Below are 21,289 nucleotides of genomic sequence, written 5' to 3'. Positions count from 1 at the left end.
ACATCCATCACAAATCATCGAATCATATGTATGATACTTCATAAAAAATGAAAAAAACACATGTAAAATGCACGCTTTTTTTTATAAGAATGGTGTAAATTCATTTCATCATGGATATTCTTTAACTTTTTGGGAAAATTATCCTAAAATATTCTTACAGCATTCTTAGGTTAGGATCCTAATTCAGACTAGATTTAACATTTAGTACACACGTCTCAAAATTCCATGATGTTGATATTCTTAGCATATCCTTAATTTTTTGGCCATTTCATCAGGGACATTCTTATAAAGTATATTCTCGTAAAAAAAGCGTGTAGCTAACACGCTGAACTTTCTAAGTCGCCGTACCATCGACCCATACCTCTCTGGGCCACCGCACACACGGGATATCTCTTAGATATTTGCGTGGTTATCTCCCTAATATTCAGCAACCAAAAATGAAAATAAAGATGGTAACTCAAGCTGCACGATTTCACTTTCGATTTCAACTCTTCAACCTCCCTAGACTAGAGTCTACTTTTGGCTGAACTTTGCTTTTTGATATCTTTTTATGACGCTGAGTCCAGTGAAGTAGACTAGGTCACAGTTTGCTTCAGAGCAAACTGGTGCGACCGCTGTTTTACAGAGCAATTAACACTTTCTTCAGCAGTCAACAGAACAAAACATCCATCACAAATCATGTATGATACTTGATAGGGGGGGGGGGGGTTTCAGGGGGTACCCGATTCCGCAACTCCGCCAATTTTTTCTCCAATTTCCGTCAAACCGTCTTAAATTGAACCAAAATTCCGTCACCGAAAATTCCTTTGAAATTCAACATTTTTGTCGAAAATTCCGCAAAATTTTGAATATCTTTTACCAATTCCGAAATTCCGCAAATTTTTTTGCTAAATTCCGTTTTCCGCACTAAAATTGTCTAATTTTCCGTCTCCGTCAGAGAACCCAATTTCCGTAATTCCGTCTAAATTTTCGCCAAATTCCGCCACTCCGTCCGAAAAAAAGGCAAATTCCGCTCCTCCGCCAACCATGAAACCCCCCCCTTGATAGAAAATGAAAAACAGCACATGTAAAATGTAATATAACTAACAATGTCAAAAAGAATTGCAGAGGACCGAGAGAAGTTATAATTCAAAATTACTCCAAGAAGTACATCTAAAAACAAAGGCTACCTCTGAAATCAAAACGCTTGCATCCTAGCTAACACGCTGAACTTTCTAAGCCACCGTACCATCCACCCATACCTCTCTGGGCCACCGTACACGCGGGATATCTCTTAGATATTTGCGTGGTTATCTCCCTAATATTCAGCCACCAAAAATGAAAATTAAAGATGGTAACTTAAGCTGCACGATTTCACTTTCGATTTCAACTTTCAACCTCCCAGACTCCGTAAACAAAAACACGACGGTAAAAAACCGCCTTCAGGCGGTCGACTAGGTCACAGTTTGCTTCAGAGCAAACTGGTGCGACCGCTGTTTTACAGAGCAATTAACACTTTCTTCAGCAGTCAAAAGAACAACATCCATCAAATCATGTATGATACTTCATAAAAAATGAAAAACAGCACATGTAAAATGCAATAACTAACAATGTCGAAAATAATTGCAGAGGACTGAGAGAAGTTATAATTCAAAATTACTCCAAGAAGTACATCTAAAAACAAAGGCTACCTCTGAAATCAAAACGCTTGCATCCTAGCTAACACGCTGAACTTTTTAAGCCACCGTACCATCCACCCATGCCATACCTCTCTGGGCCACCGTACACGCGGGATATCTCTTAGATATTTGCGTGGTTATCTCTTAGATATTTGCGTGGTTATCTCCCTAATATTCAGCCACCAAAAATGAAAATTAAAGATGGTAGCTTAAGCTGCACGATTTCACTTTCGATTTCAACTTTCAACCTCCCAGACTCGGTAAACAAAAACACGACGGTAAAAAACCGCCTTCATCAGGCGGTCGACTAGGAGCATTTGGCGAGGTTGCCATTTTGAAAAAAAAAAATGTTTAGAATCCAAATAACAAAAAAGCTACTTGAAGTTGAAAAATATACTCAAGAATGAGAAGAAAGCATTAGTAACAGATTTTGAATCCCTTATTTTCAAATAAAAACATTGCTGCATTCTTTTTTTACCTGGCAAAAACAACGAAAATCTGGCGGACTGTTTTACAGTCCGCCTAAGCAAAAGCATATTACCATATACTACCGGGCCACTTAATCGCGCTATCCAGTCTATAAAAAAAGCTTTAAGTGGACCCCGGGCTACAACCTCCCAGACTCCGTAAACAAAAACATGACGGCAAAAAACCGCCTTCCAGGAGGTCGATTAACGTCTAACGACGCTACATCATCAAAAGTTTTCCAGAAAAAGTAGATCTAACGCTCTTGATGCATTTTCACCGTTATTGAGTAGTACCGCCATTAGGGTACCACTTTTCAAAAACTCTGATCAAAGATTTTGCTTTGCTGCCAGGATTGAGAAGCTTGGTCAAGGGTATACTAGTACAGTTGACGCTCTCTTCGAACTTCTTCAAGGGGAATTGGATTTTCATCGAATAAGGGAGCTTATCGAATAATACAGCGTCGTTTATGAGAGATTCTTGATGACTGGGACTTTCAATTTTTTTTCAATTTTTAGTACACGGGAGCGCAGTAGTAGAACGTCGAATTAGAGAGCGTCAAGTCAACTGTATTATTGTTGGTTAATAGCCCAGGGGTACTAGGGTTGCGAGCTGACGGGTATGTGCCATTCACCCGACTTTCGGCCCTTGGACTAAGCGGGACAAAAAAGGAGAAAAATAGGAAAATCTTGCGATTTTTACGACCCTTAAATTGGGATTAATTTGAGTTCGACTAAATTTTGATCTTTCAAGGAGCAAAAAGTAGAAATTTTCCTATTTTTCCGACCCTTATTAGTGGGACTGAAACTCAATTTTCTGGTTTTTCCATTTTGACGACACGAAAACCCGACGATTTCTGGTGATAACAAATTACACGAATTTATTTGCTTTTTCAAGGACACCACGGCTGGTTTAAATTATTAAGGGGGTTTTTATTTTTCAATTCGTGTTAATAAAACGACTAGTATTAGTAATATTCGTGTGATAAGGTAATAGTTTCACAGCCTTCTTCTGGGTTTATCATCAGCAAACAAACCGTTTTAAAAAACTTTACAATCTACAGTCTTCGGTTTTTCGTTGTCTGACGCCATTACGTCAATCGACAGAAGTGTCAGAGCTCATAAAAAAGTTTATGCTTTTTTATGTCTGCATTTGCGATGATCTTAGTTCTCTGGTTCAACTAATTTATTTCAGGGTAGCAAACGATTTCGGTCTTTTCGGTAAAGGCATAATCGACATTTTTTTATTTTGATGTGTACACAGGTGATTTCCTAGCGACTGTTCAGGTTACTGTGGGTGTGAAGTTCATTTATTTGATCTTTCATAGTACTCCGCGGACAGGATGGTGCTATTCTTGTATCTTTCGTGGTTAAACGAACTTTAGTGCACGCCGTATATTTGTTTGAAAGACGTTTCGCATACTATAGTTTAGTCTCATAAAAAACGTGAATCAGAGTAAGGGGCTTTCATCATAGTTACATTAACTAAATACACGTTTTTTTATAAGAACAAACTATATAAGAACATAAGGCTTTGAGGCCCAAAAATTTAAGAACATTCTAAGAACATTCTAAGGCTTTGGAGACTTAAAAACATACAATTTCTTAAGAAATTACATCAAAATGCTCAAAAAATGCTGAAAATAAGAACATTTTAAGAACATTTTTAGGCTTCAAATCCAAAAAACTAAGAACATACGAAGACTTTGAAAATTGTTGACGTTCTTATAAAAAAAAACGTGTAGCATTTCCTTTTACAAGGTTGAAAAATACTTGGTTGATTTCAGGGCTTCCATGTGTACTTTGTCGTGGATCTTCACCTGCAAAATAAAATCATTTTTTATTGATTTTTTCCCTCAATAAAGCTGCTGTTGATATCGCAAACTTTGTAACCAAATAACACCTTTAATCACTTGAAAAAATCTATGTAATGAACTTTAAAAAGAAATCTAAATTTAGGCTGAAAAAAGGTGTTAAAAGTCAATAAATTAATCATATTTCGTCAAAATTTACAAATTAATTACTTGTAAAACCAGTTGTTATTTAAAACACGAATCGACTGATCAAACTTTGCAAATCCAATTTCCAAATATTGCGAATTTTACACAGGTGAAAACATGAGACAGGGTCTCCATAAAAACTCCATTACGTACGAAAAACAAAATTGTAAGCGTTGATAACGAAATTGTGCTACTCATAAAATTTCAGGAATTTTTGACTTGGGGAGATAACCATGAAAATATACTTCGAACACCTTTTTTGTTATATTTCTTTGAATTTGAGCATATTTCTTTCAATTTCTTTTGGAGATCCTATACCATTTGATACAGGTGAAAAGCTTTTATTAATAACCATCTCTTAAAGAATAAGACATTTAAGAGCAATTTTGATTCTAGAATCGCAAAACCCTGAAAATTTACAATGATGTTCGTTGGTCGAATGGTCGGTGGGATGTACGGCGTGTTATGACTCAGTCTTTTTCACCACCGTACATCGTTTGTTTGTCCCGGAAAATACTGCAGATGTTCTTGTCCATTGAGCGGGTATTCGTCATCAATCTGGTCATACAGTTATCTGGTGGGAAATCAGGCATTTAAACCAACAACTTCGGATAGTATAATTGCTAAAATTTAAGGCAATAGGGAATCAGAAACGCAAAAGTACGCAAAAGTAACGCAAAAGTACGCAAAGATACGCAAAAGTACGCAAAAGTACGAAAAAACAAAAGCAGCCGAGCCTCAGCCAAAATCTACTGGTTCTTATCAACAAATGCTCTCTTTTCTTTCATTACAGAGTGTGGACATACATATTTTGGTGGACACGATGTCCACTCTGCTACAAGCAAACTCATAGAAGGAAAAGATTCAATCCCTCATTCGTGGCCGTGGCAAGCCGTGCTCTACTTTAATGGTGAACCCGAGTGTGGTGCATCCATCCTTACGCCATATTGGATTTTGACAGCGGCGCATTGTTTTAACGGACCATGGATGTTGGAAGAAGATATACCGATGTATAAATATACAATGAGGTAAAATCCTTGCACAGAAAGCAATACGAGAATGTTTCATTAATTTGAAGACCTGCCCTTTTTCCGTGTGTCATACGGGTGGCAAAAACACGAAAAGTTAAAACCATAACCTTATCGGCCCTTTTAACGCCTAAGTTTTGCGATATTCTAACTCTTCCATGGACAGTCACTTTTTGAACTTACAAGAAACTTTGTAAAACTACACTTCAAAGTTGAATAGTTTGACTTTAAAATTGGCTATTCGGCTAAACTTTTGATATTGTTGGAAAACTGTGTGTTATAGATCTCGTGCCGGTTAAGAGATGGTTTGGAAATGGTTTTTTCCTGTCACTTTTATCTACATCATCCACCGCACAGGTCTTATCTATCTATTTGTATCGATCATTTCACATTCAGGGCTGGTTTACATAAGTTACATGTCAAAAACGAATACCAAGTGGAGATGAAAGTATCAAGAATCTTAAGACATCCCGGATTCTCAAGACGCCATTCTAAATATGATATCGCTTTGGTGCGATTAACGACACCATTAATGTTCAATGAAGCCATTCAACCAATTTGTCTTCCAAATACTAAAGCTGAATCTGGCAGAAAGTGTGTCTCCACAGGTATAATTTTGAGGAGGTTTCAGAGGTACCTGATTCCGTCAATTTCCCCCTATTTCCATTGAACCTTTAAAATGAGAACCAAAACTCCGTCAAAGAAAATTTCTGTGAAATGGAGGACTTTGTTGAAAATTCGGAATATTAGTTATTTTGCTATTTTCAGTTTTTCCAGACAAAGAAAGCAGAATTTCCGTCTCCGGTAGTGGATCTAAATTCCACACTTCCGTCCCAGAACAGATTCCGCATCTTATCTGCTAAATCCACTTATCTGTTACCGATCGGATTCGAAACAGTCAATATATTCACTAACAATTAACATAATCTCCAAGTGTCATGCCAGGAAGAAGTGGTATGGTGGTCCAGACAGTAACCATCTCAGCATGCTCTTATTAATATTTAGGTTGGGGAACAACGACGCGAGGTGTGCTTGATTTCAGTGAAACTTTACAACAAGGCGAAATGGTGGTCATCGACACTGAAATGTGTAAATTCCACATGGAGGTAATGTGCACCCTGTGTCACAGACCCGGTTGAACCCCCTCCCAATTGGAAAACTTGACCAAAACTTCGCCTCGGGTGGAAAAAATAACCTGAAATTTCATTTTTTAGCTCTGTACAATAGAGTTACTATTGTCGTGTTGCTCAAGGCTGATCATACCTGAGCTAATGACAACAAAATTTATATTTAAAAGTTTTTCCCGGATATCGGCCTGACTTACCGCTGGAAGGTAAGGAGACGGGTTGGTACCCTTTGTAGTTCCTGGGTCAAGGCTCAACGGAGTGGACACGAATTTAGTTCATTATAAGTACTCAATATTAAAACACGATACCAACAATAAAATCCAAATAAATATATACAAAAAGTTCATAAGATATCCACGTCTGGATGCGCCGTTCACTGCAGATTATTACGACTTGGGTTTTATTTCACTCTGCGGAGATTCCCAACTCCGCAGTCTTTTCCTTCTCTGGGTTTAACTCAGCAATGCCAAAAAATCTAATACATAATTTCTCTTCCTGGGCCGTACCGCTCGGTGGCCAATAAATCATTTTGACACCGTCGACCGGCTCTTTCGGAGTCCGGTGGGCGAGTGTTCTTTTTTGTAAAACGAAAATGTTCTTTTGAAATCAAAGTCTTTAATAATTTACACACATTCATATTTTTGTAGCTTCTTTCTAGATTCTAGATTATTCTTTAGTTTCTTCACCATGACAACAGCCGGGGCCCCCAAACATTTGGACCCCAAATGGCATTTTCCATCGGAATGTAACAATTATAGCTTAAACTTTACCATCGATTGTCTTTATCAATACGTCAATTAACCAGTTACCAAAAAAAAATACATATAAAATCAAAAATTTAAGTGTTTCGTTAGTCATTTAAGTTCTTCTCGTCGGGCTTCCATACTCGCGTTCGGCACTTCATCGTTATCGGTTGTTCCGTCGTTGCGTCCACAAACCGCTTGTCCGACCACGAGACTTTCAGTTTCCCCAAGGGGAGAATATCATTCAGCTGCTCTGGAATCGCCATTTCCATCACGTAGATGCTTTCGGTTCAATTAGATAGTACTTTTCCCATTCGGATTTTCAATTCCGAACGGAAACTACCTAGGTACGGATGGTCTGAATCTTCCTCCATCTGAGCATCTGTAGTGTACCCCGACAGCCGAGTTGAGGTTTTTGTCGTGGTTGTGATTTCGCCCCAGCCTTCGAGGGTACTAAAGGTTGTATTTACCAAGGTGTAGATTTGTTGTAATGTGTGGGTCGTCTGCAGCGTTCAAAGTTTTTGGTTTCTTTTCTTTCTTTTTTTTTCTTTTTTCTTTGGTTTCTGTTCACGGAATAGACTTGTTCAGCTTGTTGGATTGGTGGTCTAGTCATTGCGTCCGCGGCACTATTTTTTGAACTCTTTCTGTAATGTATTGTAAATACGTATTTTTGGAGGATGGCTGACCAATGAGAGATTCTTCCGGTCTCGTCGCAGGACTGCAGTGCGTACGTAAGAGGTTTGTGGTCGGTAAATACTTTAAAAGGCTTATCTTCGAGGAATTGGTTGCAATCTCGAATCGAGTAGACCAAAGCCAGCAATTTCTTCTCTGTTACTGTGTATCGAAGTTCAGCGTTTTTTAGAACTCTCCCTCCGTACTTGACTGGATGTGGGTGGTCACCATTCACAGATTGACTGAGAACGTACCCAATTACGATTTCTGAGGCGTCTGTGTTAAGGATGAAGTTCTTCTTAAAATCTGGGAACTGGAGAAGTGGAGGGTTGGTTAGTCTCTCGATGAGTGTTTTCCAGGATTGCTCTTGCTCCGTCGTTGTTGGCTTCTTCGCGTTGATTAACGGCTTTACGTTGCGTGCTTTTGATTTTTCTGCATTTTTCTTCTCGAGAAGGGCAAGGTCTGACTGTAGCTTTATCAGCTTCAGGATTAATCCCCTTCGCTGGGGATACATTAGTCGATCGAGTTTCACGTTTAGTATTTCTTGTTCAAGCGCCAGGCATTGTTTCTCATTGAGGCTTTCGACATTTAGGTTGCGATTAATTGGTGGTTCGCCAGGATACATCAATGGGATGTGATTGTTGTTGATAAATCTCTCGAAGAGGTAATTTTTTGTTTCTTCGGTTATTCTTTTGAAGGAATAGTTGTGATGTGAATTATTCATTTCCCAGTATTGTTTAGTTAAGATTTCGTGTAAGGTCGACATCAGGATAGGGACGGGATGCGGTACCGGAGCAGTTCGGTGGATCAGTTTGTTTTTAATCACGTGGTTTTAAAGTGTTTCTATAAACCGTGGTTGAAGACAGCATTTTGTTGGTTCGATCCGCTAGCTAGCGATTGGCGGTTGAACAGCTGGGAGATTGTAAGGTAAATCTATAGATCTTCAGTTCTATTCTATCGAGCTCGAAGGCTCTCGTGGGTAGGGTTAAAGATTGTAAGATTTGGTCGCTTGGGAGGTGATCAGTGATCACAGCGTATTCAATAGACCTTCGGTCTCACTCGGGTGAGCCTAAGACTCGAGAAGTGAGTTAAGAAGATTGTATGGATAGGGCTGTGCTACCTGACCAGGACGCGATGTATTCAATAGATCCTTGGTCTCACTTGAGCGAGCCGAAGGCTCGTTAGAGCGAGTTACAAGGATTGTATGAATATAATCACCTTACTTCGGATCGTTGATGTTCGCGATTCGTCGGTGACAATCTGCGATCTTTCTCTGTCGCTTCTTAACACGCTTCATCAGTTTTTTGATCTGCCTCTCCTCCTTTTTCTGCAGTCTCTGAAGCTTCGCCAAATTCTTTTCGACCTGACCTCGCGATGAGATGGGAGGTGGTTGGCTCGATCTGCTGTGCTTTCTTGTCTTGGCTTGTCGACGATGCTTCTGTATTATTTTTCTTCGGAATCTTGTAGGGTTTCAACAGGTTTAAAGGGTCTTTACAACTTCTGTTTGTGATGACACTCTTTAAACGTCTCTGTCCTTCAAGTATCTTGTTCAGAATGTCCGACATACCCAAACTACTGTAACAAGTCACTGAAGTGAAAACCTTTCATTAAATTTTTAGCAGCGACAGATGCCAACAGGTTGATTGAAATATAGAGTCGATCTTGTTAAGAAACAATCAGATAAGTTTGAAAACAGGCTCGTAAAGTTTCTTCAAGCAAGAGTACCATTGAATGCATGAATGGGCATTCAAGCAAAACTTGTTTTTCATTCAGCAAGCTCGCTTTGGATAGCATTCATGGCTTATCTAACAACAGGCAGCTGCTAATTCATCGAAATGATTGTCAATTTCGGAAACATATTCTTTTCCCCAAGAATTCTCGGTTTTCGGGAACTTCCCGTTTCGCTTGTTTCTAACCATAACGACTCCAAAAACAGCCACGCCCTTTTCAAAGATCGGTGTAGAAAGTAATCTCAAACCATTCAGAAAGTGTTCGATCAAAATTCAATAATTCGGCATATCGATGTTTCTATCCGCAAGACATTTGTTCGATATCTGTTTGATTCGCAAGATCGGAGTTGAGTGACTACCTGGTCCATCAGAGCTTGAGTGTAAGCGTTTTGCTAAGTCCAAGCTTGGATAGACGTGGAGTTCAGTAACTACCGATCAAGTTCTGAAAGCATTAGGGGTAACAAGCCAAAATACACGCAAGTCATCGAGAAGAGTGAGCAGCTTCTTCAAACAACCAAGTAAATAACAAACATATCCAACAGTACACATAGCCTTTGTTTTAATAAAACAAATTGAACAATCATCTCTTCGTTCTCTTGAAAATAGTGTTCTCGAAATTCACAGCAAATCGGTTTCATGGTAACTGTTCGGTAATTCGTATTTCAGTCTTCTTCAATTTTTATAAGTTTTTAATTTTTGCGATTTTTTTGTTGTGTCCCTCCATAACTGCCTATCACCATTAGGCTATCCCGGTTGAGCCCCCAGATGTCGTGTTGCTCAAGGCTGATCATACCTGAGCTAATGACAACAAAATTTATATTTAAAAGTTTTTCCCGGATATCGGCCTGACTTACCGCTGGAAGGTAAGGAGACGGGTTGGTACCCTTTGTAGTTCCTGGGTCAAGGCTCAACGGAGTGGACACGAATTTAGTTCATTATAAGTACTCAATATTAAAACACGATACCAACAATAAAATCCAAATAAATATATACAAAAAGTTCATAAGATATCCACGTCTGGATGCGCCGTTCACTGCAGATTATTACGACTTGGGTTTTATTTCACTCTGCGGAGATTCCCAACTCCGCAGTCTTTTCCTTCTCTGGGTTTAACTCAGCAATGCCAAAAAATCTAATACATAATTTCTCTTCCTGGGCCGTACCGCTCGGTGGCCAATAAATCATTTTGACACCGTCGACCGGCTCTTTCGGAGTCCGGTGGGCGAGTGTTCTTTTTTGTAAAACGAAAATGTTCTTTTGAAATCAAAGTCTTTAATAATTTACACACATTCATATTTTTGTAGCTTCTTTCTAGATTCTAGATTATTCTTTAGTTTCTTCACCATGACACTATCCTCACTAGAATTTTGAGGAAAATATTATCCCCTCCTGTCGGTAAAGGTGGCACGGGGGTTATGAGACGGGGGTGTTAATGTAATGTTTGTTCTTTTAGAGCGTTTTATCTCCACGTGCCTCATCGTGTCTAATTATAATCGTAGGCAAATGGGAATATTTTGAAAAATGGACGTACTTTATTTTGATCCAATCAAGTTTAAAATTCCAACGCGTCCTGGTAAGATAGAAAATATTCGAGAACTTCATTCTTGATATAAACAATACAAAATACCCACACATTGTTTCTATCCTAAGGGGTAATGAAGATTTTATAAAAAGACAAATTAATATAGTTCCCGTCCCTAATTCAACTATCGAAAGCGTAACTCTCAAACTTTGGTTTTCAGATGATCGCACCCCTCTCAGTTGGTCAATATAGTTTATGTTCAGCCGGTCTGCAAAATACACGAATGAGTGGCTGTCATGGTGATAGTGGAAGCCCTTTTGTTTGTTATGATGGCAAACATTGGGAATTACAAGGTGTAATGAGTTGGGGATCAAGATCATGTGGAGCCAATGAGAATGAGTACACTGTGTATGCCAGTGTTCATTATCTAAAAGAATGGATAATTGAAACAATGACATTGGTTGGGTATCATTAATAATGATTTTGAAACAATTAGTACGTAAGGCTGTATACTGAATTACTTATCTCGAATAAACATTTAATTGGTCAAGATTGTGTAAGATCGCAAATGAAATAAAAGGCTAAAGGCTGTATATATTTCAGCAATCAAATTACAAAAGAAATCTATTTACAATACGAAAATGACCCTTACTTAATGATCAATTTTTCAAATTATTTTTTACCGGAAAAAAAAATTATTCATCGATTTTGTGTGGTTCTTCCTTCAAACTGGTTATAACCGTTGTGGATATCTACAATCTGGGCTCCGTTTATGTAGTAACGGTATATGTGGCGTCGCCAATCTAGCCCAAATTCACATAAAATATAATTCAAAAATTTAGCTCTCTCGCCAAAATAAGTCCTCGACAATTTTAAATTTTATTTGTTCTATTTTATAGCTTCATTTCATTGTCTTTAACAATATTATGCATCAAACTGCATTGTCACAAACAATATGCACACCAGCCTTACCTTTCAGTATTCAAAGACTTCAAAGTCCTCTAAAAAATTCCTTGTTTTCTTTAGTAACCGGAATATATTTCGGTTTGAAGGATGATTTTTCATCTTTTCTCAAAGTCTTTCTGTTCTTTCGGTCATGTTTTCGTTTTCGGAATTTCTTGATATGGTGTTTAGCATGTTGGAGATTATGTCGAATCTTTTGTTTTCTATGTCGTCGATGATGTTTCTTCTTTCTTTTTTGTTGTGTTTTAGGAATGTAACTTGGTTTGAATGTCTCCTTAGGTTCAATCTTCCTCTGAGTTTTTTTATGTTTAAGTTTCTGAACACGTTTATGTAGTTTCACACGTTTTGCATTGAGATGTTTTTTCGATTTCGTCGAATGTTTTGCCTTCTTCGTTTTCTTTTTACGATGTTTGTTATGGTGAGCCTTTGTGTTTGGTATGTATCCAGGCTTGAATGGTCCCTTAAACGTGATTTTAACACCCTTCTTTTTATTCACTGGGGACGGAGGAGGCGGGTGATAAACACGTGAAGTTGCACATTTTAATTGCCATCTTCCATCAGAAAAATTGCCTTTACAATGAGCTCTCTTCTTCTTTTGAATTTCAGCAGCTTGTGCAAAATCCCAGTTCGGTGGTATGCGTCCTGCTGCTAAATCAGGGTTAAGGGGTGGTGCCCTGGTAGCAGGGGGTCGGGTCGAGACCACTACCTCTTCCTCTTCTTCGGGACCTACAGGCTCCAGAACAACGGGATCTTCTTCCTCTTTTTCAAGATGTTCTTCTTCAATTCTCTCATGCTCTTTCTCTACCTCTTCATGCTCCTTTTCGATTTTTTCGTCAACTGTTTCTTCCTGTCCTTCTTCATGACCAATCTTTCCTTCAGTTGAACTATCTAAAAAATGAACATAAAACTACCATATATTCTCAATGTTGTAACTCTAATAAGAAGTAGCCTATATAAGTCCAGCACTTGAATTTTTTAGCAAACTGTTCTGCAATAACTTAACTAAAAGTGACGTCAATTTCTCAGAACCGCCTTATACAGGAGAAAAACCCAGAAAGATCTGGGGCTAATCTTCTCATCAACCAAAAAACGATTTAGGTTCCTTGACTTTTTTTCAAACTGTCACTCCTCTAAAGCAAAATTCTACTCATCACATTCAGTTACCTATGACCAAATTGTCTGTTTCATTTGCAATGGGTGAAGGTAATTTATGATCAATCACTTCTGTATCAACGGTTTCAGTATCAGGCTCCGGTTGTACAACTTCAGGTGGTAGAGTGGTAGCAACAAGGTCAGGTCGCGGGTCGATAGGAGGCTCTTCCTCCACTACTTCTTCCTCCTCCTCAGGGGGATCTGTTGGAGGTATAGGGGTCACTGGGATGCTCACTATTGGTTGAATGACTGGAGCAGGCTGTTGGTAGATTGGAGCTGGCTGCTGATAGGTAGGCATCTGTTGCTGGTAGACGGGAGCATGCTGCTGGTAGGTTGGAGACTGTTGCTGATAAGGGGTAGACGGAAGTGCAGGTTGTGGTGGTTGTTGTATTTGTATAGGTGGTGTTGGGCGGATTTCCGGAAGCGGCTGTGGTTCAGGTGCTCTGTAATATGTCTTAATGCTTTGAGTGAATGTATATCTTCGTCTGTTGTGGATATCGAATGAATTATCAATGATTTCCACACCGTTTAAGTAAGGGTTTCGTTGCTGCCAAGGCTGTTTGTAATGATAATTATAGAGAATATCATAATCATACAAAAAATGCACTTTCTTGTGAAATTCAGTCTTACTAAGGGTCTATTTCTTATTAGTTCCAAATATTAGGAAAGATTTCATCCAATATATTCATCGTCGTTTATATGCTCAAAACCTTTAATCAAAAAGGTTTTTACAAAATTGTTTACTTCTAGAACAACGATACTCAGTAGGAAGGACCACTTTCGTTTTTTTCAGATTTTGAAATAAATGTCGTATGGGAATACTTTTGTCAAACTGTTGTGTCAACTTATGTAAACCGATATCTTGAAATTTATTGGAAAAGCCCATTTATATAGACCATTTTACAGTCACAAAGCGTAATGGGTAATCAGGACTACTGTGCGCTAATGACGACTTACTATCTTACTATTATTGGTCCAAAGTTTTGAAAAATTTTGAAGATTTTTGCGTCTAGCCAACCGGCAGTCATTTCTATAGAGCACAACCAGTCCTGATTACCTATGATTCATTTAGACTGTGAATAATGGCCTATTCAATAAATCATATGAAAAGAGAACAGCTAGAATCATCGATTACCTTAATTGCTTCTGCAACTCGGTTGCCAGAATTAAAGCAATTTTTGTTTTCAACCGCATATCTACTAGATGCAAAACCCAGGGCTAAATCTGTTTTAGTCTTTGCTGACAACATGTTCCATTTCTGCATGGATGCTGTGAACCCAGGGCTTCCAATAACACAACACGCTGATTGGGTAAAGTGGACATAAATCTAGAAATCGGAGTACAAGTTAGACATATTTTTGCGTATACTGGATTCTTTCTCACAGATCCGGTAAGATTAATTTAGTCAGTTTGGTAAAAATAACGGACTGAAACTCAGTGTGGATTGATTCTCTTGTTTTTATGGTTCGGGATTCGAATTCCAAGTCAGAAAATTCAGTGGGAATAAGAAAAAGAACATAATATTTTGCAGTAAGGATTTGTTTATTTGATTACTTTCAGCGGAGACAAAAATTGGAATATTATTAATATTGATAAAAAGAAATTTCACCTGGTCGATAAGTTCAGTAGCTAAAGCATCACTTAAAGGTTTTCCAGGATCAGGACCAAGATATGCATCCGGGTAACTGCATTTTGACGAGAAAGTGATTAAAGTGTCTTGAACTTGCGCTTGTGCTGTACGAAATTCGTGGAGACGTTGCATAAAAACGTTCATATATTGCGACTGTCCGTGACCAAGTTCGATGTTGATACCGTCTAGCACTTCGCTAAAATAGAAATTGAAAGAAACGATGAATTAATGATGGTCAATACTAAACAACCCAGGGTTTTCCAGTTCAAGCCTCGGGTGGAAAATTTTAAAAGGTTCGGATGTTTTTCCGGGCTAGGGCATTTTATGTGGGACAAAGTTCATATGTGGCAAATGTTTTACAACCAATAGACCCGCAATGAGTAGAGGGCCCACTGGTAAACTGATCAATGATGAATTATCATAAAATTTCTTCCCCGTCAGAAAACCACAGCAGAATACCACACCAAAATTAAGCCACATACACTCAATAAAACACAAGAGAATATTGATCGACATTTAGCTCATATTTAGGTGCACACAACTCTCACTGGGTCACAGAGATATTGGTACATAAGAGGGTTTATTATCCGACGCGCGTAAATACCGACATTTCATTGGCTTCTTTGCTGTCCAATATTTTCGAATATATAACTTCCACGGACGCTTCATATTTCAAAAATTGACCAATAGCTGCTTAGTATAAGAGACAATGTCAGCAATGACTTACTTTCCAAATGGTCGAATGGATGCGTCTGTTTGTCCACCAAGAAATAAATTCCAAACATTCGATGCGAATCGTTTAGCCTGAATACCATCAGTGAAGGTTGTAAACTCCTCTAAAGCGTTTGCACCACCAATTCCAAGAATGACTTTCTTTCTGTTTCGGTGACATGTTTCAATAGCATTTTGAATGTCAGGACATTGTATACCATTCATTGTGTTAGAGGTATCACAGTGAATTGAAAAGTCCATCCCTGGGTATTGAGCTGTGATAGACAAGAGAGAGAGAAAGAATAGAGAAAGAATAAAGAAGTGATAGAAAGAAAAATATCAACAGGGCCCTCGGCTGTGGAGGGGTCAGAAATATAGTGCCAAAGGCCGCAAATTACTTATTTTCATTTTTAAAACCAAAATTTATTTACAGTGAATTGAAAAGTCCATCCCTGGGTATTGAGCTGTGATAGACAAGAGAGAGAGAAAGAATAGAGAAAGAATAAAGAAGTGATAGAAAGAAAAATATCAACAGGGCCCTCGGCTGTGGAGGGGTCAGAAATATAGTGCCAAAGGCCGCAAATTACTTATTTTCATTTTTAAAACCAAAATTTATTTACAGTGAATTGAAAAGTCCATCCCTGGGTATTGAGCTGTGATGGAAAAGAGAGAGAGAAAGAATAGAGAAAGAATAAAGAAGTGATAGAAAGAAAAATATCAACAGGGCCCTCGGCTGTGGAGGGGTCAGAAATATAGTGCCAAAGGCCGCAAATTACTTATTTTCATTTTTAAAACCAAAATTTATTTACAGTGAATTGAAAAGTCCATCCCTGGGTATTGAGCTGTGATAGACAAGAGAGAGAGAAAGAATAGAGAAAGAATAAAGAAGTGATAGAAAGAAAAATATCAACAGGGCCCTCGGCTGTGGAGGGGTCAGAAATATAGTGCCAAAGGCCGCAAATTACTTATTTTCATTTTAAAACCAAAATTTATTTACAGTGAATTGAAAAGTCCATCCCTGGGTATTGAGCTGTGATAGACAAGAGAGAGAGAAAGAATAGAGAAAGAATAAAGAAGTGATAGAAAGAAAAATATCAACAGGGCCCTCGGCTGTGGAGGGGTCAGAAATATAGTGCCAAAGGCCGCAAATTACTTATTTTCATTTTTAAAACCAAAATTTATTTACAGTGAATTGAAAAGTCCATCCCTGGGTATTGAGCTGTGATAGACAAGAGAGAGAGAAAGAATAGAGAAAGAATAAAGAAGTGATAGAAAGAAAAATATCAACAGGGCCCTCGGCTGTGGAGGGGTCAGAAATATAGTGCCAAAGGTCGCAAATTACTTATTTTCATTTTTAAAACCAAAATTTATTTACAGTGAATTGAAAAGTCCATTCCTGGGTATTGAGCTGTGATAGACAAGAGAGAGAGAAAGAAGGAAATAATAACATGAACAAGAAAAAATGGAGGAGGGTCCGCTATCATTTGCAAAGTAAAAAATATACCGTGAAAAGCACAGCTCAAAATCATATATTTACGCTGTGCCGACGAATCGAGATTCTATTCATCGCACAATCAACGAAGACAAAAGTAACCATGACGACCATCCAAGATCTTGGATGAGCGTCATAGTCGATATTTTTATTCCCGTCGTTGAAAACACAACTTACAAAAAGTCATCAATGCTTTGTAAAAAGAGTCAGTGATAGAGAATCATAACATAAAGTCTGTCTATTATTTCGATTCAATGAGTGACATTTCCATAATTAAAAGTTTAGTAATTACTGTTATACATTTGGGGATCATGTAAAAGATTTCTTTCGAAATAAACTCATTTCAACTACACTTGGAGGTTTCTGGGGAATTCGTAAATAGTAAACCGCATACTGATACAGTCTGCTAGACATTAATATGGTAATATTTGCTCTTCATCTTTGATTTTTTCTACAGTGATTAGATTGACACATGCGCGATAAAATTTCTATTATTTGTCTTCAGAGGTTACTATTTTCTTTGAAAACTTAACCTCTGATACTCAGGGTATAAAAAATACAGTGCCAAATGAGGCGTAACTATTTTGTGCAGACGGAAAAAAAATTCGATTTCTACCTAAATTGGTTTTCTGGTGCTCAGAAATGAATGATAATTTCCTTTTTCGAAAAACCAAAAAATTGTCTGAATCACAGATCTTTACAAAAAGAAACCTTTCTGTTTAGAGGGTTATGTCAATAAAAATTTATTTCTTACTATGTGAATTAATAGTATCAAAAAATCTGGTGACATATCCAATAATGATGACGTCATAGGGGGAATTGGTGCACAGTGTTTCAAGCTCTGGTTCTCGAACACCAATCTTCTTGGACGCGTAATTCTGTCCCCATACTGTAATCACATTCAATGGGTAATCGTCCTCGTAGTCTACAGAAAAGAAATGGGTGCAATAAATACTATAATATCGATTTCCAATTTCTTTAGATCCCAGACCAGGTCCCAAAAATCTATCGCTCCGATACTAAATATATTGCGGACATTTACACTAACTCATCATGTTTCAATTTTGATGAAGGTTTTCTAGTTATGCTCCGGGGAATGTAAGGATTCATCCTTTAGTCCCTATGAGAGAACTCCTCTGCCTTGATGTCAAGAAAAATCAAGCATAATTGTTTTTTTATAATAGGTAATTATGATCAGAATTATTTTTACGCGTCCTTTAGGGACTTGTTTCTACTTCAGCTACTCGGGTGAGTTAGGGCGTGTCTAGATTTAAAAAAATCACAAATCCCGAATCCGCTACCAATAGCACCCATTCTCAGGGGTTCACTTATGGATTTTTAGATGACCTATACCTTAAAGTTTCAGGACCCGGTGTTACGTAATTAAATATTAACCTAAAAATTAATTATTAAAGAAAGTTTGAATTGTGACGTCATCAAATTATGACGTCATAAATCGTAAATTAGCTCTAACTCTATAAGCACATGTCAAATCTTTGTCAAATTTGGACCAAAGACGCATCTTAATGGTGCCGAACTTTTCTTTGATCACAATGAAAAATTTTGTGAAGATTTTGATGACGTCAGCAAAAAATACAAAAAATCGAAAAATGCTATTTTTTGCTGACGTCATCAAAATTTTCCAAAAAATTTTTTTCAAAAAGCTACATTTCAGTTAGATGCATCTTTGGTTCAAATTTGGGAAAGATTTGACATGTATTTTTTATATTATAGCGATTATACGATTCATGACGTCACCAAATTCGATCAAATTATGATGTCACGATTACAATTTCTTTAATAATTAATTTTTAGGTTAATATTTAATTACGTAACAACCGGGCCCTGAAACCTTAAGGTATAGAGGTACTTTAGAGCCCTAAGTAGATCTCTGAATCTGACTGCTATTGTCGCTACCAATAGCAGTCAGATTCAGAGAACTTAGGGTAAACTGCTAGGTTTTTGAGACTTGCCCTAAGTCACTCGAGTATATGCACCTCAGCATTTTCTCTCGTCACTCACTCAAATTTTTAATTAGAATAAACATTGTCGTTAACAAGAGAGCGTTGAAACAACTTTGAGAGATGAATTTGATTTACAAATTTTTTGGTTTACTTTGATTTTGATTTCGTACATTGTCAAGATCAATGAATGCTTTAAACAACATTTACCCTAGTCTATCTGGTATGCACAATTTCATTTTTCATGCAATTTTCTAAGCTATTTTTAAGTTTAATTTGTCATCTTAGCCAAATTTCAAGTAGGTAGTATAATTTTCAATTTTTCCTAAGTTTGATTTTTCAACTAACCAATTTCTCCGTATTTCAATTTTCAAATTAATTTATCAATCAAATTTTCCTCAATTTTTCCAAATTTGTGCAAATATAAGTCCTATAATTGGATTTTTCATTAAATTTAGAAATATTCAACTTTTTTCAGTCGTTACAAACAAAGCCTTATTAAGATTGCATTATTTCAATCAACCCCAAATTCATACAGGGGGTACGGGTATGTGCCACCCTTAAGGGTACCTTTTTTGGACTTTCCTTCCAAAGTCCCACTAAGGGTTGGAAAAATCAAATTTCAGACCCACATAGGGTTGGGAAAATAGGAAAATTTCAATTTTTCTCCTGAAAAGAAATTTGGTCAGATTAGTCCCAATAAGGATCGTAAAATTCACAAAATTTCCGAGGTCCGAGGTTCAAAAGTAACTATTAACTAGTAAGGGACTAGTAACTAACCCTAGTAACCCTGGACTTTGCTACTCAACTACATATTTTAATTCAGCGTATTTTCAATACACCCTGTCTCACAGCCCCGGTGGAACTTTTTTCTTTAGTGGGGACAAAAACTCCTATCAAAATCCCAATGGGAAATTTTATTGTTCCAAGGTTAAAAAATCCAGTGATGGTTTTGGAGTGCAATGTTTAAACATTGAATTTCTAATGGGCTAAAATCAATATCCCAGCGGGGTTGAAATATCAGGGTATTTTCCCACCAGGACGGAATTTCTGCCAAATTTTCCAGTGGGGTCCCAGCGGGTCTGTGACACCAGGGTTTTTCAATGAATGCAAGATATTTACCTTTGAAAACGAAGCATGACATTAAAGGAATCACCACAATTAATGGAATCAATGTCGATTGTATCTTCATCCTATTGTAACGAGTGGCATATACAAGTTTTCTTTTTTATAAGAACAAACTATATGAACACAAGGCTTCGATAGCCTCAATTTTAAGAATAAGTTAAGAATATTTTAAGGCTTTGCAGACCCAATTTCTTAGGAAAATGGATCAAAATACTCACAAAATGGTGAAATTAAGAACATGTTAAGAACATCTGAAGGTTTAAAAATCTTTGGATGTTCTTATAAAAACGTGTATGTGGAAACCTTTATATGAGTTTTGTGCTTGAAAGAGAAACACAAATTTAAACTTAAGGCTTATGCGCATGGGCAATGGTCAGAAAGATCAATAAGTCTAATCTTCTATTTCTTGTATTTGGACTAGTCAAAGGTAATAAATAAAAGCTGTTCCAAACAAATGACAGTCTTCACTTTTTATACATTGCACTTGAGGGAAATAATATTTGCTTAAAATTACCTTTCCAACGTCCTATTTCTTTAAATAGACGATATCGGCTTTCCGAATTCTCCCCGAATGATTACCCATGATGCATTGTTAGGGTTAGGGTTATCGTCCGTGAATTTTTTTGCGCAATGCATCATGGGCAATCATTCGGGGAGAATTCGGCAAAGCCGATATCGTCTATTACAGTTGCCTCTCTGTAATTCGATCTTAAAGAGATAACTATAACTATTTTATATCATATTATAACCTTTTCTTCGAATTAGAGAAGAATTCGAATTAAAGAGAGCATTTTAAACTAATCTCCAATTAAGGGGATCAATGTTTTAGCTGGAATTACAGAAAAATTAGAATTAGAGAGAGTTGGCTGTATGTCTTTTACCTTCATGAAAAATGAACAGACTCCTACTGGAACATACTTTACCTGTCATTTCAAATTGAAATATTTAGTATAGTTTTCAGCGTTAATTCCCCAGTTTTGAAAAATTGAAGAAACATTGGTAGCAATGCGGCTTATAATTTTTTCACTAATTATGCTAAATGGTAATTCAGTTCTTTGTTTACAAATTAAAATTTAGATTTGCTTGAAATGAATTATTCAGAAAGGAGCTTTTGAAAAGGAAGATTTCTTTTTTTTTTCATTTCAAAATAGTGCAGAAGATGAGCGAAAGCAAAAAAGTTTTTTCCAGAGTTTTGATGAATTCAGGTTTTCTTGGGTGTTCCGGGTACCCCTACACGTTTTTTATAAGAGCAAACTATATAAGAACATAAAGCTTCGATGGTCAAAATGAAAAGAACAAGTTAAGAAC

At 37.3% G+C, this 21,289-nt stretch overlaps 2 protein-coding genes across 3 annotated transcripts; one reads left to right on the top strand and one right to left on the bottom strand.

Annotated features, from left to right (window-relative positions):
• The first annotated feature begins 4,241 nt into the window (after positions 1-4,241).
• Positions 4,242-11,650, top strand: LOC136814006 (chymotrypsinogen B-like). The gene is made up of 5 exons (XM_067070514.1): positions 4,242-4,452; positions 4,916-5,150; positions 5,547-5,758; positions 6,156-6,256; positions 11,165-11,650. The coding sequence occupies exons 1-5, from the start codon at positions 4,356-4,358 to the stop codon at positions 11,417-11,419; spliced, it is 900 nt and encodes a 299-aa protein (XP_066926615.1). The 5' UTR covers positions 4,242-4,355; the 3' UTR covers positions 11,420-11,650.
• Positions 11,519-21,066, bottom strand: LOC136814005 (uncharacterized). Of its 2 annotated transcripts, none has more exons than XM_067070512.1 (8): positions 20,905-21,066; positions 19,976-20,046; positions 17,647-17,817; positions 15,417-15,675; positions 14,669-14,885; positions 14,195-14,386; positions 13,072-13,615; positions 11,519-12,795 (listed from the first exon to the last, which is right to left on the bottom strand). In XM_067070512.1, the coding sequence occupies exons 2-8, from the start codon at positions 20,043-20,045 to the stop codon at positions 11,936-11,938; spliced, it is 2,313 nt and encodes a 770-aa protein (XP_066926613.1). In that variant the 5' UTR covers position 20,046; positions 20,905-21,066; the 3' UTR covers positions 11,519-11,935. The 2 variants fall into 2 exon arrangements, with proteins under 2 accessions (XP_066926613.1, XP_066926614.1); XM_067070513.1 differs by having other exon boundaries at positions 20,863-21,010.
• Between the last annotated feature and the right edge of the window lie 223 nt (positions 21,067-21,289).

This window comes from Clytia hemisphaerica, unplaced genomic scaffold, assembly GCF_902728285.1.
Source record: "Clytia hemisphaerica strain Z4C2 unplaced genomic scaffold, Clytia hemisphaerica genome assembly, whole genome shotgun sequence".
Classification (NCBI taxonomy): domain Eukaryota; kingdom Metazoa; phylum Cnidaria; class Hydrozoa; order Leptothecata; family Clytiidae; genus Clytia; species Clytia hemisphaerica.
This window is presented reverse-complemented; position numbering and strand designations above follow the sequence as displayed.